Source organism: Cetorhinus maximus, chromosome 16, assembly GCF_964194155.1.
Source record: "Cetorhinus maximus chromosome 16, sCetMax3.hap1.1, whole genome shotgun sequence".
NCBI lineage: Eukaryota > Metazoa > Chordata > Chondrichthyes > Lamniformes > Cetorhinidae > Cetorhinus > Cetorhinus maximus.
The window spans coordinates 20261142-20280993 of record NC_135894.1 but is presented as its reverse complement, the minus strand read 5'-3'; the positions used below and the strand labels follow the sequence as shown (position 1 = coordinate 20280993).

Sequence of the window (19852 nt, the reverse complement as noted above, 5' to 3'; positions counted from 1 at the left end):
CACATCCAAATCGTTAATATATAACACAAACAGCCCTGTGAAACACCACTTGAGACAACTTTCCATTCGCAAGGGCATCCACCGACCATTACCCTTTGTTTCCTGTTACAAAGCCAACCTTTTATCCAGTTTGCCACATTACCCTGAATCCCATGGGCTTTTACTTTCCTGACCAATCTGCTATGTGGGACCTTGTCAAATGCCTTGCTAAAATCCATGTACACAACATCCACTGCACTACCTTCATCAACCCTTCTTGTCACTTCCTCAAAGAATTCAATCAAATTTGTGAGGCAAGACCTTCCTTTAACAAATCCATGCTGATCATCCCTGACTAGTCCATGCCTTTCCACATGACAGTTAATCCTATCTCTCAAGATTGATTCTACTAATTTGCTCACCACTGATGTAAGACTAACTGGCCTATAATTGTTTGGCATTTCCTTTGATCCGTTTTTAAACAATGGAACTATGTTTGCATTTCTCCAGTCCTCCAGTGCCTCCCCTGTATCTAGTGAAGATTGGAAAATCATCCTCAGAGTATCTTGTCATCTCCTCCCTGACTTCCTTCAGCAGCCTCGGAAACAACCCATCTGGCCCTGGCGACTTATCAACTTTCAAGGATTTCAACCCTTCGCGTACTTCCTCTCTCTTTATGACTATCCCATCCAATATCTCTTGTGTTCCTCCTGGACTACTATATCTACATCCTCACTTTCCTTTGTAAACACGGAGACAAAATATTAATTCAAAACCCTTCCCACAGCCTCTGCATCTACACACAAGTTTCCATCTTCATCTCTGATAGGTCCCACTTTTTCCTTAACTAACCTTTTAGCATTAATGTATTGGTAAAACAACTTTGGGTTATCTTTAACTTTACTTGCTAATCTTTTTTCATGCCCCCTCTTTGATATCCTTGTTTCCTTTTTTACTTCGTCCCTGCACTTCCTATATTCGTCTAGGCTATCAGCAGTGCTTAGTTCTGTGCCTGGCATCTACCCAGCAATGTGTAATGAGTACAAGATGAAAAGTTTTGACATGTCTCTCTTTTTCAGCAACACCGCTATCACTGTAGAATTAGTTGTCTGCAATCCGATCTATTCAGTAAAGATAACTCAATATCACAATATGCTGTATTTTGTATGCCATGGTCTGAACCCAATGTACTGTGAAGTTAATAAATGAAAAACTTTACGATAAAAAAAATTCCATTGTTCTGGATTTATTACAGCATTATACCATTTGTTGTGCTGAAGAATAATACTCATGGCTGAGTGCCACAGATAGGTTGAGGAGTCATTTGTGAAATGTGAATTGATCTTTGTTTTTTGTATTCTCGCATTCTCATTTTTAGACATGACTACAGAGATGCAGACTTTGTCTTGCTGTGTCAAAGCCTTAAAGTAGGAGAGAATGTGAACGAAAGAGCTTGGAAGATTTGGGAGTCGGTATCAGAGGTTTTCAATGAAGGCGTTGTATTAGTAAGTATTTCAATTTGTTTGACCTTTTGGATTCTAGCTTTACAGATTTATGGAAATCTACATCTGTTCTCTAATTGGCTGCAGTTTGTGATGTGTGCATGTTAAATTTGGTACGGGTGAAAACTGATCTTTTACTAAATGTGAAGTTCCATTTCTGGTTTAATTGTTAATTTATTTTTGAAATCCATGGCCTCTGCCACCTTACCTCCAGCCTTGCATTCCACCCATGCCCTTCTATCCTCTAATTCTGAACTCCTGTGCATCCACTGTTAAAATAATCCTAATCCTTTTTAATAACATGCCAAAAGCTAGAGACAGTAATATGCCTGACAGTTAATTCCATTTATTATTTTAAGACTACATATAAAGCAGTACATTCATTCATACTTCTAGAAGCTTGTGTGGAACTACCTTCTCGGGAATAGTGAGTGATGCCAATCCAGACTTTTTTCCATACCTCGTATTAAAGGTAGCTAAAGTCCCTCTTGAAGTTTGCTTTATAATTCTCTTTATACTATATAAAAAAAAAACCATTGCCTAATACTTGATCGAGTTATCTTTGGGTATTTTATTAGTCTTACATCATAAAATATACAATGGTAGAGGTCTGATGTCCTGGATTACATCCTAGCCAGTGTCTTGCAGTATCCTTCAACGACCTTTTGATCTTTCCAAACTATAGCCAATTTGCTCAAGTGGTTTAATTTATGTAAGCTACATAAGCTGATAAGCCTTCGTCCTGCGTTTAAAAACAATGTTAAAACATATCTATATTCTTACACCCCTGGGATGATGGATTGTCTTGAGGAGAGATTGAGGAAACAGGGCCTCTGGACCTTGAAGAATCAGAGGTGATCTCATTGAAACTTACAGAATTCTTACAGGACATGACAAGGTAGATGTGGATAGGATGTTTCCCCTGGCTGTTGAGTCTAGAACCAGGACACACGGTCTCAGAATAAGGGGCAGGCAATTTAAGACTAAGATGAGAAGGAATTTCTTCACTCAGAGGGTGATGAATCTTTGGAATTCTCTGCCCCAGAGGGCTGTTGAAGCTCTGTAATTGAGCATGTTGAAGGCAGAAATTGCTAGATTTCTGGATTCTAATGACATAAAGGGATATGGAGATAGTGGGGAAAATGGCGCAAGAGTTAGATGATCAGCCATGGTCTGTTTGAATGATGGAGTCGGCTCGACAGGCCGATTGGCCTACTGCTCCTATGTTCCTATCCCCCTCTCCCTGTTGTACCATATGGCAGCTGACTTGGCCGCACTATCCAACACGACTTCCAGTGCTTTCCTACATTACACTTCAAAATTGGCTATAAAGTGCTTTTTGACTTCCTGAAGTCACGAAAGGTACTATATGAATGCAAATTCTTTAAACCCATCTAACACGTTTATTCTTACCACCTTTTAAATTTTGCCTCAAACCTGTATTACTAATCAATTTTTTGATCAACTCCTTAGCACATTTTCTATGTTAAGGCACATAAATGCAAGTTGATGTGCTGCGACCCATTAACTTAAGTTTAAAGCATGTTAATGGGTAATACTTATCTAGTCAGTCTATCCAATATTTTATGCCTTTCAGGTATTTGGCATAAAGAACCATATTCAACATTTGCATTTACCCCATGTATAACCCTTGCCATGGAAACATGTTTTCAGTGCTGTTTTTGAAGCTTATGTCTATTCTACAGTGGTTAATAATTCCATTCCTTGAAGTGATTTTCTATTTTTTGTTCTGTTTCCAGTGACGTCAGTGTTTTATGAAAATTATATTACACCAATCAAGTACAATTATGACGTAGTGAAGTGTGTTGGATGTATGCCCAAGATTGTTATATTAATGCAGCTACCATGGCATTACTCACAGTTAAGCAGATGATGTACTGATTTATAAGGGCAGTGCTCCATATAATGTCCAATGTATTATGTTAAGGTGAAAGTGTGTCCCTTTTTAAGCTTGATTGTTCATTTTTACTGTGGTGGCCACAGCTTTGCATTCTCTTTATTTTATTGATTGCTGTTTTGTGATCACATGTCACAGTGCTAAGCGCACCGTCGCCTCTAGAAATAACTTCTTTTCTGAGCTATTTTAAAATATGAGAGACATAGATAGAAAATGCACATAGTGAGGGAATCCGAACCAAATACTCTTAGACATGACAGTAAGAAAAGCAGGGAAGATGGACAAAGACAGAATGATGCAGAAGTAATTTTTTAAAAATCAAAGAGTGACCACTGAAGGAAAAGACATACAATGTTACAGTTCTTCAACTTGTGCGGGTTCATGTTTCCAATTTGGACATGATGAATAGGAAAAGACAGGTCGGTCTGCCTGTGTTTTGTGTCTCTGCATATTGGAGCAGAGCTTCAACTCCTTAACGCCCACTTGGTGACACTCTACATTGGCAGCAATGCATCAACATGCTGTTCTCTCCCCTCCCAACTGTATAGCCCAGGTAGACAGAAGAAATTTTTGTTTTCAAAACACTTCAAGGAATCAATTTGGCTGCTAAACTGTTAACCATTGTTTTCCGGTTAATGTATCTGAGCAACTGTTTTGATGATAGTCCAAAACAGCACCTCATCTTCCGACTAGGTACTTTACAGTCTTCCGGACTTAATATTGAGTTCAACAATTTCAGATCATGAACTCTCTCCTCCATCCCCACCCCCTTTCTGATCCCCCCCTTTTCCAATAACTTATAATTTTTTTACAACTATATTTTTTTCTTTTCCCACCTATTTTTAAATTTATTTCGATCTATTGTTTCATCTCCACCTTTTAGCCCATTTCGATCCCTTCCCTCCACCCTACCTGCACTGGGGCCATCTGCCACTAGCTTGCTTCCCTTAATGTCCCCATTAGCTCATCCTTTAGATAATATCACCACCGTCAACACCCCTTTGTCTTTTTGTCTATGACATCTTTGGCAGTCTCTTCTTGGCATCCACCTATCACTGGCCCCCTATCGAGCTCTCCTGTCCCACCCCCTTCTACCAGCTATATTTCATCTCATTTCTATATGTCTTAGTTCTGATGAAGGGCCATACGGACTCGAAACATCAACTGTATCCCTCTCTGCAGATGCTGTCAGACCTGCGGAGTTTTTCCAGGTACTTTTGATTTTGTTCTAGATTTCCAGCATCCGCAGTGTTTTGCTTTTACCAAAATATTTAGCTGGATTGACGTAATTTTCTGTCAATAACTGTTCGTTTGCTCTTGTCCATTTATGGAAAGCCTAAACTCTGACTGAGTTGCCCAGCATTTCTCTGATGCGCCTGATGTGGTGATCTGTATAGCAGCATGGAATACATATTGTACTGTCTCTAGATGGTGTTGCAGCTCTTTGTATGCAGTATCAAAATCTACTGAATACAATCATTCAATTTTTGGAGGTTTTTTTAAATTGAAACCTTTATTTGTAAGTTTTGTACTCATTAAGGTGAAAAATCATAGGTTTCAGGAATGGAAAATCCATTGCCAGCTGAGGGAAAAACAACCATATATATTTGTCCAGTACCCTTCACGTAAAAGAGAACCTGAATGGGCCAACTACAGGCAGAGACCAGAGAATTTATAATGAAAAAGGAAATAGCAGAAAAACTAAACAAATACTTTGTGTGTGTTGTAAAGAACATATCTCTTTATTTCTGTTGGACTGTGGATTAAAATTACAATGGCTGCAGTTTGAAGGAACATCTACTGGAACGGTGTGAATGATATATACAATGTTGCTGTCTTGGAACAGAGTGTGCCATGAAAGACAGGATGGTGCTGAGGAGGAGTCCGGTCTAACAGGGAACTGCCTGGCAATAATGTTTTAATTGGCTCCTGACCAGGTGACCAGGGTTTGTGTGAGAGCAGTGCAGCAGAATAGTTCCTAGCCTGAAAAGAAAAAAGATCAAAAACCTATCCCTCCTGTGTGTGTAAGATTCTAGTAATTCTACAATAATAGCTAGCTGGCCTTTTCTCCTCATATCTCTATAATCCGCTCTCTCTGAAAACCCCTGTCAAGAGGCAAAGGGGGAAATTACTGTTAGAGTCGTTGAAAGGCAAGTGCTCAGCCAGTGAACTAAAGACTGAAAGTGCTGGAAGACCACCTCATGTTATCAGCAAAGAACTGAAAGGAATTTGGAAGACATCGATCAAAATCAACCCATCGAATCCTGTACAATTAGGTGGGTTGATCAAACTTTTTCACATCTGTCGCGGCTTGGGGAGCAGTGGGGCTTGATATTGCAGCGCACTATCCCCAGCGAGTCATGACAGTGTTTTCACAGAGGAAGATACAAGAAACCTCCCAGGAATACTAGAGAACTAAGGGACGAGAGCAGCCAATACAAACACACAAATTAGGAGAAGTAGTAGGCCAAACGGCCCCTCGAAACAAAGATAAGCACTTGATAATGAATATGCTGAGATTGGATTACTGCTGCATAATATTTTCATGGTTTCATATAGCTTGAAGTTTATTTTTGTGTATTTCTTCCTTCCCCTGCACTGTTGCCTCAGGAATCCCACAAGGGTCTATACTTGACCCCTTTGTATTTCTTATCTTAGCCTAAGATGAGCTTCTGATGCCATAATCCTTTCCATCACAAAAACCATCTAGTACCCTAATAACATTCTGAAGAGTCATATGAACTCGAAACATTAACTCTGTCTTTCTCTCCACAGATGAGATCAGACCTGCTGAGTTTTTCCAGCAATTTTTGTTTTTGTTTCAGATTTCCAGCATCCGCAGTATTTTGCTTTTACCCTCATAACATTGTCCTTCTCTGTATCATCATCTAAGGTGCAGCTGAGAGCTTCATCTATGCTTTTGTTACCTTCAGACCTGACTGTTCACTTGGCCAGGAACCCTTCATAAACTTGATCTCTTCCAGAACTCTGCTGCTTATATCTGTATGTTCGCTGACCTACATTGGCTCCCAGTTCACCATCGCCATTCTCATCTCAAGTTCAAATGATTCCATGGCCTGCCCCTCCCTATCTCTTTAATCTCTGCCTTTACTACAACTCTCCAAGAACTCTGTATTCCTCCAACTCCTTTTTTCTTTATTCTTTCTTGGGACGTGAGCATCACTAGTAAGGCCAGCATTTCTTGCCCATCCCCAATTGCTCTTGAACTGAGTGACTTGCTAGGCCATTTCAGTGGGCAGTTAAGAGTCAACCACATTGCAGTGGGTCCAGAGTCACATGTAGGCCAGGCCAGGGAAGGATGGCAGATTTCTTTCTATAAAGGAAGGACATTAGTGGACCAGATGGATCTTTACAATAATCAATGATAGTTTCATGGTTACCATCACTGAGACTAGCTTTCAATTCCAGATGTATTAATCAAATACTGAGACCTATGATCTGAGATGGCGGGTCTCAGAAAATGCACAAGATGCGAGTTACTTGGTGGCTGAGCTCGTAGCAAAATCAAAGAAGCCACATACCATTGCCGAAACCATAATTCTGTCGGCATTCAAAAACATTTTGAGAGTAACGTTGGGAACTGGTCCCACCAAAGAAATCGACAAAGTTCCTCTTTCTCCTAATACAGTCAAATGGCATATTGACAATGTCAGTTGAGATTGAACAGGTGCTGCAAGAGAAATTAGAAATGAGTGGAAAGTTTGCCTGCAGATTGATGATTCCACGGATATTAGCGGACACTCCCAGCTCATAGCCAATGTCAGGCATGTTGACAAGGATTCTATCAAAGAAAATTTCTTCTTTTGTAAAGAATTGTCCAGTCATTTGACTAGAGAAAAAGTCTTTTGTGTCACAATTGCTTACATGGCGGAAAACGATCTTGACTGGACCAAGTGCAATAGCATCTGCACTGACCGAGCAGCTTCCACCATGGGAAAAGTCAAAGGATTTGTGAAGTATGGTGAAAGAACATAATCCTGACATCCAGGTCAACTGATGTATCCTGCACTGTGAAGCCCTTGTTGCCAAAACAATGCCGCCTGAGTTAACTGCAGTATTAGACCAAACGGTGAAAATCGTGAATTAAGTAGTCGCGACTTTGAGATCACGCTTGTTTACTATTTTGTGTGAAGAGGTGGGAGCCAAGTACCAGGGTTTACTTGGGTGCACAGAAGTGTAATGTCTGTCTCGGGGGAAGGTCCACTTCTGTGTTTGAGCTCCGTAATGCGCTGAAAGAGTTTTCGGCACTGCATGAATTGCCACACAAAGATTTAATACGTGATGGTTCTTGGTGTGCTAAGCTTGCATGTCTTTTCAATGTATTCAGCCATCTGAATGAACTGAATGTTAAAATGCAGGGGAAAATCGAAAACATTCTGACTGCCAAGGATGAACTTCAAGGATTCAGATCAAAACTGCCCTTTTGGCAGGAAAAAGTAGCAAGAGGGGGGTGACACAGATGTTCAAGCTGGCAGCAGTGAATCATGTTGACAAAACTATACTCAACATCATCATCTCCAAACATCTTAAAACGCTACAAGAGAAGTTTGAATGCTACTTCCCCTCCATGAGTGTGGAAGACTTTAATTGTGCACATGATCTATTTAGTTCACTTTCTTTTGAATCGTCAAAGAAGTTGTCATTAAAAGAACAAGAGGAATTCACAGAGTTCAGGATGGATTGTATACTGAAGTTTGCAGAGATGCCTCTGGATGCATTTTTGTTGCTTGCAGAACAAGAATATCCATCTATTGCAGTACTCTTCCCACAGCCTACCTGTGTGGGTTGGCATTCTCAACACTGACTTATGCAAAAAACAAAGGGAGGGAACACCTGGTAGTGGAGCAAGACCTGTAAGTTGCCCTGTCATCAGTTCCTCCCGATCAAGAGACTGCTCATAGAGGCAGGCGCAGGTGTCACAGTAACGTTGTTAGTAAGATGATGCTCACAGTATTCATTTGTATTTTGCTCTGATTCATATACTTTTAATTTCAATTCTTTTTTTTACTGACTAAAAGAAACTGATCTTTTTTATTGTGCTACGAATACGAACTTTCACATTGAGAATTGCAGACTTAAAAAAAACTGTAAACTGCTTAAACTAATGAAAATTGTATTCGATGGTGGCTTGATGTGTTCTTCGGAGGTTTTAGAGATAACAGGCTTTTGTTAGAGGGCAATTTGGTTAGAGAAAATAGGTGTTCCTCAATTTTTTTTAATTGTATAAAGGTATGCCGTGACATTCAAAAGATTGGGAACTGCTGGACTAAAAAGAATGAGGACCTGAAAAAGATTAGTATTAGCAAAAAAAATTGGTACTGGAGAAATGAATGGAACTGAAAGTTGATAAACTCCCTGGACCTGATGATCTACGTTCCAAGAGTGTTGAAAGAGATGCCTGTGGAGATAGTGGTGGTTATCTCCTGAAATACATTCTGGAATGGTTCCTGCAGATTGGAAGGTAGCAAATGTTATGACTGGGATGGGAGGAGTATGTGAATTATCAGGCACACTACTCCTCAGGCCATACCATTAATTTAAATGTTTAATTTTCTCACCAAAATAGATAATTGTGTACCTATCGCTCTAGTACCCAGAAAAAAAAGAGACTGACCAAGCTTCTTTCAAAAACTCAGAATGGTTAATTTATTTTAAAACAAAACTTCTTTTAACAAGTTGCAAGTACTGGTTAACACACAATTGTAATTGGAAAGTATAACTATCTATCTCTTCCTAAGGAATACCCCCAGCGCGTGCGCGCATGCACACGCTTGTGCTCATGCACACACACAAAGAACAAACAGATAGAGTCTCTCTGCAGAGGGCTTTGGAGGATGGGCGTTATAAAGTAAAGGATAAAGTCCGCAGGGTCTCGACGCTGTCAATGTGGAGTTCTCACATGTGGAGACGGGTCGCTGGTCCCGTTGGATGCCTAAAAGTTCTCTCCAACTCTCAGCTTTGCAGCTCCAAATGCACAGGAGTTACACTCAGATGAGGGTTCTCTGGCTACAGGTTGATAGCCCCACACAATTTTAGGCAAGGTAGAGAGAGAGAGAGCCAGTCAAGGTAGCCTTCTTTCCTTGGCTTGTTCTCCAACAAAACTGCCTTCAAAACAAGCAGGTTCACAAGTTTTTTCTCTCTCTCCCATGTGACTGCCTTTTTTGTCTCCCAGCTTTCCATTAATTAAAGTGCTTTGCAGTTCAAAGAAACAAACAGCTCCTTCTCAAGTACCATATAGGTGAGACGATTTCTTGTAATAGGTCTGCTTGTTCACCATTCCAAGCTGAACTTATGACTTAAAAAAAATCCCAGGTTAGGATCCAGATCAAGCCATGTCCTTCCATTTTGTAAAAGAAAACTTCAGTCTTGAGAGATGATTCTAACATGTCTCTGCCCTTAAGAGATGGGACACCATTTCCAAATGTATTTCATCTCATAGTATACAGAAAAAAATATGTACGACAGATCAACAGAATTCAACATGCACTCGCTCAGTCATTCGCTCCTTATTCAGAATCTGTTCAGTTTTCTGGCTTTCTTGCTTTCTAGACAACTATAAGCAATTTAAATTCTTGATAATGCATCAGTAATTATATCTTTTCCAGCAATATAAACAACCTTGTAAACTCCATTGGAACAGCCTGTCAGTCTGAGTCTTAAATTTTTCCACAAATCCGTACAGTTATGGTCAGTATATACCGATGTTTCTTTACAGCCATGACGGATATATACTCAAAATGCTTAAGAGCCAATAACAATCCCAGGGTTTTCTTTTCTACTGTAGAGTATCTCTTTTGATGCCGATTTAATATTTTAGTAAAGTACCCCACTGGCTCCCCTATGCCCAATTCATCTTTTCGCAATAAGCCTCCCAACCCCAAATCACTCTCATCGATTGCCAGCTTTTGAAGGGTTTAGCGAAATTAGGGGCGGCTAATATTGGTTTATTAGTTAGAATCGCCTTTGGATTCTTAAAAGCTATCTGGCACTCTCTTGACCATACTACCTTTGCTTTCTTTTGCAATAAATCCGTTAGTGGAGTCGCTATTGTGCTGAAGTTTGGCTCAAATTTACGATAGAAACCGCACATCCCTAAAAAATCTCATAATTTCCTGTTAGTTTTAGAGACAGGAAATTCCATCAAAGCCTGTACCTTTGCTGTTCTTGGCAATCTTGTCCTTGCCCTATGATAAGCCCTAAATAAGTTACCCACAATTTTGGGAACTCACTTTTTGTAAGGTTTGTTACTAGATCTGGCGACTGTAATTGGATGGTTTAATCACTGCTTGTGGTTTTCCTGTCACCTGACATGTGTGACGTTCTACAGAATTTGACTACTTCTCTATATAATCTAGGCCAATAAAATGTTTTTGCATTTTCGCCTGTGTCTCCCTAATTACCAAATGTCCCCCTATTAGAATCTCATGAATTACTCTCAGTATCTCATTTCTGTATCCAGATGGTATAACTATCTGATGCACTTCCATCTGCTGAAACTTGAAATGGCCTCCACTTCCTCACTAACACACTACCTTTAAGGTAATAACATTCTGGAATACATTCTGCCCCTTTGTCTGAGTAAGCTGTCTCATGGAACTGCTTTGTTCATGGATCCTTTTGTTGTAACTCAACCACTTCCTTGAGCTAAACACTTCAACTCCATTCTGTTCCATTCTCTCTCCCTGAACAATCTTATCAAAGATAGTACCAGCTAATTGAACTTCAACACTTTTTCCCTGCCTTTTAACTTCCTCCTGTTCCTGTTTCAACCTGAGTCTGTGATCTCATTACTACACAATCTGGAAACAATCCAGGATGTTCTTTCTGCAACACCTCTGTTCAATGCACCTCCATAGGCTGCTCAACTACCGTAGGCATCATCCACATCTGTGACCCAGCTTTATCATTACCTAAAATAAATTGAACCTCTGCGATGGGCAAGTATTTCCACGACTCCAACAATCTCATCTTGCCTGTTTTCCACTTTTTAAATTTACCTTCCACAATGGAATAGGTTAAGCATCTCCACGAAACCCACTTATTATCACCTTTTCCTTCAATACTCCCCCTGAACAACAATATCACTATCTCATAACATTAAGGACTGATTAGCCCCTGTGTCTCTTAAAATTTTAATCTCTTTACTTGTTCAACCCTGTACACATGGAAAGACCTCCCCTTCACGTTCAAACATTTCTACAACCTACTCTTCAGAGCTCCCTTGGGTAAATTGTGAACACATTCCCACTTCTTTACATAACACTGATTCTCTGCTTTACCTGTACACAAACCACTGTTTTTTCCTGTGCCTGGACCTCAGAACCCACAGTACTTTTACTGCCAGAACTTTTCTGTATTCCAATTACTGCAACAAATTTTCCCTGTAACTTCCAACACATTGTCTCTGTGTGCCCAATCTTATTACAATAAAAACACCTCAATTTTCGAGTGTCACTTCTATCCTCAGCACCTTACTTTTTAGCCTGAGAAAAAACTTACTAAAAATTTCCAACTACTCCTCTTGCTGACCACCTACCTTCCTTTCACCTTCCCATTTTCTATCCTCCTCTGATTTAAAAGGGTGATGGAAAAAAGGCTTAGATCTATGAACTTATTGAATCATCAGCTATCTCTGCTGCTTGTCTTACTGTTTTAACCCTCTGTTCCTCCACATGAGTTCTCATTACCGAAGGAATTGAATTTTTAAATTCTTGAAAAAGAATTACTTCCCTAAGAGCTGCATATGTTGTCTCTACCTTTAATGCCCATATCCACTGGTCAGAATTACTTTGTTTAATCTCAAACTCAATTTAAGTTTGCCCAGGCTGTTTCCTTATATTCCTAAGTTTCTGCTTGTATGCCTCAGGAACTAAATAGCATTTTTTACTGCATCATAATCCACCAACACTTCTTCTGACAGTGAAGCATAAACCTCATGAACTCTACCTCCTAACCTAGACTGTAAAAGCAATGTCCAGATTTATTGTGGCCATTTTATCTGCTTTGCCATTTTCTGAAATGAAATAAAGACTCTACATCTCTCTCTTCAAACTTTGGGAGAGCTTGCACAAACTTAAACATCTCACTGCTGGGATTTAGACTGCAAGTGGTTATTTTCACATCAGAACTTTCCTCAGCATCTGAAATCTCTTTTTTAACTTTCAGCTTTTTAAGCTGATATTCTCTCTCACTCCCCCTATCTTTCCTCCATTGCTAAATTCTCACTCTGGAGGCCGAGTTTTCCCATTTCCATTTCTCTTTGAAATACTCTCTTTTTCCCTTTTAATTTTTCCTCTCATTCAAGTTTCTTCAGTTCCTTTGCCTATTCAAGTTCAAGCTTCTTCATTTGTAACTGAAGCCTCACTACCTCCAGCTGTGACTCACTAGTTTCAGGTATCCCTTCCAACTTCAAGTGCTGTGCTATCACTTCAACTATGTCTGCTTTCTTTGCCACTATAGGTAACCTCATCTGCAACTTATCCGCCAATTCTGTTAACTACCCTTAGATACTTTTTGTACCCTCATCAGGGTTATATCTTCTACTTCTAAAAAAGTTTTAGCCATGGATACAGCCACTTTTGCAGTCTCACCACTTTAAAATCCCTCACACTAACTCTAACTCCTGAATTCAATGTGTTTCTTGTATTATTACCTGAAGAATCACTAACTCCAAACCAATCAAGGAATTTCAAATATCCCACAAACAGCCCCCAATTTTGTTATGACGTGGCAGATGATGTGTGCCAGGCAGACCAGATCCACGAGGGAAACCCGGTTGCTATCACAATGGTTTTGCAACTTGTATTTTTGTGAGATGCGTGCTGCACTGACTTCAGAAATAATGAGTCTGCTAAGACCTTTAGAGATTTTAAAAATTAAATTAAAATATTTATAAACATCATAAAAAGATATCAAGCACATGCATAAGACTACAACTACTTAGCATTATAACAACTCCTAATTAACCTCACTCCCAGTTACACACCCGCTTTAAGGCAACAGTCCAAAATAAATTTTAGGCTTAACACCAGCAAGTTAACACAGTACCCACTGGACAGTGGAATTCCAAATGGGTGTCTCCAACTTCAGTTACTTTACATAGCAGATTTCTGCACAAATGGCTGGGGCTTCATGTGGGCTGTTTTACACATTCCTGTTTGATTTTACATGGCCCTCTCCTCACATAGCCTTTTATTCTCCTTTATATATATTTCTCTCTTTAATATGCAAATTCTATTGTTCCATATGTCTTTGAAACTGTATCTTCCTCATAATATGAAAACTTTCATGTTGCCAATATTGTCAGTAACCTTTGGAAAAAATAAACACACTCCTTAGCCTTGCTTACCTGGCTAGTTGTAAACAGACTAAGTTCCCTTTGAAATCCAAACAATCCTTTCATTTATCTAAATAATACAAATTCCCTTCATACCTTATATGCTAAGCCAGCATCCATGTTTACTCATTAGTATTTTGAGCATGTTTCTACACCTAGCTTCTTTTGATGATTTCAAGCTTGCGGTGTACTTGACTCCAAATGTAGAGCCACCTATACTTACACCCATAAACCTACTCTACAATAACCAGAAAAATATGATGAAAAGTATTAAACTTTCATCACAGATGGCATCATTTCAACATATTGATATGACACAGCTGATTCTTTTTCCTACAATCTGGTGGATTTATCAAACATATCACTTAATTATCTTGTATGGATCACTGAACCGTGCTTTCAGATGTCCCCCCTGTAATGGCAAGAATACTAACATCTCAACCCCTGGTTGTAATGTTCTGGCCACTGCATGCTTATCTGCCTATTCTTTCCCCCTTGTTTGAGAAACTTTAAGATGTACTTAATCCAGTTTGCAGGCTCCCATGAGCTGTTCCTGGTACGCAGACACATAATCTAACGTAGAGGATTTGCCCTTCTCTCCTAAAAACTTTTCTTTGATTAATTTAAGAGGACCTCTTATCTCATGTTTGTAAATTAATTCAAAAGGGCTAAAACCAGTAGATTCATTGGTGAGTCTCGGGTAGCAAACAAAAGAAAATCCAGTCCTTTGTCCCAATCATGGGGATATTCATGACGATATGCTTTAATCATTGTTTTGAGAGTTTGATGGTCCCTCTCTAAAGCTTTCTGTATTTGTGAATGATATGCTGTGGACTTTAACTGTTTTATATCCAAACTACTTACGTTCTGAAAAGTTTTAGACACAAAATTGGAACCTTGATCCAACTGGATCTCTACCGGTAATCCATATTGAGTAAAAAAATTAGGTTAATTTCTCTACCACTACTTTAGCCGTGATGGTTCGTAAAGGGATCGCGTCTGGAAATAGAATAGTCATATCCATAATAGTAAGGATATAGTGGCATCCTACTTTCATTTTTGGTAACAGTCCCACACAGCCCATTAACACCCTACTGAATGGTTCCTCAAAAATGGTATAGGAATTAAGGGTGCTGGTTTGATTACATGTTGTGGTTTTCCTACCGTCTGGTATGTATGGCATGTTTTACAAAACTGCACCACGTCCTTATGAAGACCTGGCAGGTAAAACTGCTGGTTTTTCTGCGCTGGAGTTTTTCGTATCACTACATGTCCTGACGTAGGAATTTCATGTGCTATCCATAATATCTCTTTACAATATTTGGGTGGCACCACTACCTGATGAACAAGTGTCCACTCCTCATCTGCAGGTCTGTGAGGAGGTCTCCACTTCCTCAATAGTGTTCCATTTCTAATATAACAACATTCTGGAACCGCCTTAGCCTCAGCTTCAGTTTGGGCTGATTGTGCTTAACTTAGCTTACTGAGCCTCAACTGGAGAAGATTTGTTAAAACATCTCTTTTGGATTATCTAAGTCTTTAAAGAAAGTTTCAGCTAACTGATTATTTGTGGTATCGCTTTGATCTTTGATGATAGACTTTGCTTAGCTGTTGCTTGGGTCATCACATGAAGGAAAAATTCCTGCAACCTTTTCCTGTAACTGCTCTGTCTCTTTAACCTCACTTGGTCTTTCTGTAATTATGGGGGAAGCTACTACCTTTGCTCCAGCTAAATCATTTCCCAGGAGTAAATCAACTCCATCTATGGGTACTGCTGAACAACCCCTACTGTCGCTTTCCTAGACAATAGGTCACATTCCAAGTGCACCCGATACAAAGGTACAGGTATATACTCCCCACCAATACCATTGACTGAAACTTAGGCTTTTAATGTGCTCTCTGGTGGAAAAGTGTTTGAGTAGCTCCTGTATCTCTAAGTATGATTTAGTTATCTCATTTGAGGTTTAAGGGCTACTTTTCTCCTCGACAAAAATTCATTATAACTCTTATGTATCTCATTCACCTCTCCTGAACTCACAGCAGTGTCCACACTCAATTTCACAACTGCAGGTAATGCTACAACTTGATCTGTTGTACTTTCAGTCAGGGTTCCTTTTCCTGAATCACGCTTATGTACCCCAATAAGTCCCATGGATTTCCTGCACAACTTCCAGCAATCGGCACGAACATGTCCCATCTTGTTACAATGGAAACACTTAGGCCTTCGAGTATCACTTCCATCCTCAGCACGTTCTTTTCTGGCCTGAGGAGGAGTTTCTGGGATATTCCCAGCTGTCTCTTCTCTTCCCTGGCTACTTGCCCTCCTTTTCACAGAATCTCACAATCACACTTTTACCTTGCCACCTTCTATTCTTCTCGGGTTTGTGGGGATGAAAGAAAAAGGTTTAGATTTATGGACTTGCTCATAATTGTCAGCCTTCTGAGCTGCCTGTCTAGCTGTTTTAACCCTCTGGTGTTCAACATGGGTTCTAACTACTGGAGGAAATGAATTTTTAAATTCTTCCAAGAGAATTATTTCTCCAAGAACTTCATACCTTTCATAGCTTAATGCCTTTATCGAACAGTCAAAATTACTTTGCTTTACCCTCTCAAACTCAATATAGGTCTGCCCAGGCTGTTTCCTTATTCTGATCTTTCTGCCTGTATGCCTCAGGGACTAACTCAAATGCACTAAGAATAGCCTTTTTTTAACAGTGTCATAATTCACCGATACCTCTTCTGAAAGTGAAGCATAAATCTCATGAGCTTAACCCACCAACCTACACTGTAAGAGCAATGTCCAGATTTCATTTGGCAGCTTCATTTGCTTAGCTACCTTCTCAAATAAAATAAAGAATACCTCTACATCCCTTTGCTCAAACTTTGGAAGAGCTTGTACAAATTTAAGCATCTCCCCACTAGGCTTTGGGTTGGAGGTGTTTTCATCATCAGAACCTTCCTCAGCATCTGAGGCCTCTTTTTTAAGGTCCAGCCTTTTAAGCTGGAATTCCCTTTCTCATTCCTTGTCTCTTTCTTTTGCCTATCTTTCTTTACCCTTCTCCCTTGTCTGAAATTCCAGTTCCAGCTTCCTAAATGCTCTTTCTCTTTCCTTTAATGCCTGCTTTCTTTCCTTTTCCTCGCTTTCGCTTTCCTTTTCTTTTTCCTCCAGCCTTTTCAATTCCAGTTCTTTCTTTTGCCTCGAATTCAAGTTTTTAAATTTCCTCCTCATGTTCAAGTTACTTCATTCGAACTGGATCTTAGCTAACTCAATTGACTCACCCCCTGGAAAATGTGGTGTGTCTGGTATCCTTTCCAGTTTTAAATCCTGCGCTATTATCTCAACTATGCCTGCTTTCCTCGCCCCTTCGGGTATTTCTAATTCCAGCTTATCCGCCAATTCCATTAGCTTACTCTTGGTTAATTTCTGTAGACCAGTCACGGTTACGTTTTCCACCTATAAAGAAAGCCTTGGCAACTTCCAATGTCATTTTAGTTTACCAATGTATAAGAAACCTGGTCTCTATCCTTTTATCCCTTACCAATTATTATTCCACGCCCAATCACCTGTCCACGTTTCAAAATCCTGCAAGAGCCCCCAATTTATGTTACGACAAATTATCAAGTCCCACTAGTCCGTGCCATTAATTTAAGTGCTTAATTTTCTTACCAAAATGGCCATTTGTGTACCTATACCTCTAGTACCCAGAAGAAAAGAGACTCTGACTAGGTTCTTTCAATATATATATACACACACACACACAGACAAAGAGAGTCTCTCTGCAGAGATGGGCTTTGGAGGATGGGCGTTATAAAGTAAAGGATCAAGTCCGCAGGGTCTCGACGCTGTCGACCTGGAGTTGTCTTGTGTGGATGCCTGGAAGTTCTCACCATCTCTTAGCTTTGCAGCTCCAAATGCAGACTAGTTACACTCAGATGAAGGTTCTCTGGCTACAGGTTGATAGCCACACACAATTTTAGGCAAGGTAGAGAGAGCAAGCCAGTCAAGGTAGTCTTTCCTCAGTTTGTTCTCCAACAAAACTGCCTTCAAAACAAGCAGGTTCACAACTTAAGTTTTTTCTCTCTTTCCCATGCCTTTTTTATCTCCCAGCTTTCCATTAATTAAAGTGCTTTGCACTTCAAAGAAACAAACAACTCCTTCTCAAGTACCATATAGGTGAGGTGATTTCTTGTAATAGGCCTGCTTGTTCACTGTTCTGAGGTGAACTTATGATCTTTTTAAAAACAAATCCCAGATTAGCATCCAGATCATGTTATGTCCTTCCATTTTGTAAAAGAAAACTTCAGTCTTGAGAGACATGATTCTAACACAAACCTAACCACACTATTTAAGAAAGAAGGGAGAGAAAAAAAGGGAACTACAGTCCTATCATCCTGACATCATTACTTGGAAAAATGCTAGAACCTATTTTAAAGGATGTGATAACTGGACACTTAGAAAATAATGGTAGCATTGAGCAGAGTCAACATGGATTTATGAAAGGGAAAACATGTTTGACAAACCGGTAGGAGTTTTTGAGGATGTAACTGGCAGAATATAAGGTTACCCGTGGTTATGATGTATTTGGATTTTCAGAAGGATTTCGATAAGGTCCTACACGGGGTTAGTAAGTAAAATTAGAGGACATGGGCTTGGGTAATATGCTGGCATGGATGGAGAATTGGTTAACAGACAAAAAACAGAGTAGGAATGAACAGGTCATTTTCAAGTCAGCATGCTGTGACTAGTGGGGTATTGCAAGGATCACTGCTTGGGCCCCAGCTATTCACAATCTATATCAATGATTTGGATGTGAGGGCCAGATGTAATATTTCCAAATTTCATGATGAGACAAAACTAGGTGGGAATGTGAGTTGTAAGGAGGTTGCAAAGAGTCTTTAAAGGGATTTAGACTGGATAAGTGAGTGGGAAGGAACATGGCAGATGAAATATGAATGGAGAGGAAAGCAAACATTTCCTTTCTAAAGGAAATGATTGATAGTAACAAACATGTTAAAAGCAAGCTTTAGAAGGAAATCAACGCTTACCCTTCTCAGTATTCAAAATCAGAAGTGGATGGGTTTTGGTTAACTTGCAGGAAGCAGTAAATATGGCATAGGGAGACGGGGAAAATTTGTGTTTGAATATCGAAAACAATCGAAACTGCTTTGCTGAGGATATTCCTGGTGAATGGAGAAAGATCACGGAGGGAAATACAGCAAATGGATAAATGTTTTTTTTAAAAACACTTCGTATATCTAGGGGAGGTAAAGTCAGAATCTATCCAATTCTGGGACTCAGTATCTTGTATTTGTAACTGAGGATCTACATCCTGTAATTATATTTGGAGGACATCTTGAAACCTTCTCACAAACCCCAGGGGGCCGTGGACCCCAGGTTGAAAAACCATGTCACTGTACACCTTCCTCCCACCAACAGAGAAAAAGAAGAAAATCTTTAAACAGGAACCAATACCAGTATTAGAAATGGTCTTTTCAGCACGTAAATTTAAATTGATTTATGAAGGAAACATCGGTGATTTACAGTTCATTGACATTTTAGTATCAGAACCCAACTTCGCTGACCACCTCAAATGTATGTTTCACCCCTCACTGTATTTTGGGGAAAGCTACGTAAGTAAATGGGCGAGAAAGGAACAAAACAATATGTTGAGAGGGTGAGGTGAAGTAAGGTGGTGGAGGCTTGTTTGGAGCATTAACACAAATGGCGTAGACCTGTTGGACTGAATGGCCTGTTTCTGTCCAGTAAATTCTATGTACTTCTATGTAACCTTTGCACAGATAGTGTGGAAAAATATGAAGTTATCTACTTTGTTAGGAAAAACAGAAATGCAGAACATTTCTTAAATGGTAGAAGATTGGGAAGTGTTGATGTCCAAAGGGACCTGGGTGTCCTTTTTCATAAGTCACTGAAAGCGAACATCCAGGTGCAACAAACAATTAGGAAGTCAAATGCTATGTTGGCCTTCATTGAAAGAGAGCTTTCGTGCTCTCTCTCTCTCTCACACATTCACACACACACACGCTCATACCTCGCTCACACCTCACTCACACAGACCTCACACACACATACAGACC

General features: G+C 39.7%; 1 protein-coding gene across 2 annotated transcripts in view; it reads left to right on the top strand.

Moving 5' to 3' along the window:
- rb1 (retinoblastoma 1) overlaps positions 1 to 19852 on the top strand; it is a 237032-nt gene that overhangs the window by 12321 nt on the left and 204859 nt on the right. For both annotated transcript variants that reach the window (XM_078559465.1, XM_078559464.1), the window contains exon 2: positions 1358 to 1484. In XM_078559465.1, the coding sequence (XP_078415591.1) occupies positions 1358 to 1484 (127 nt within the window). The remainder of the gene's footprint in view (positions 1 to 1357; positions 1485 to 19852) is intronic.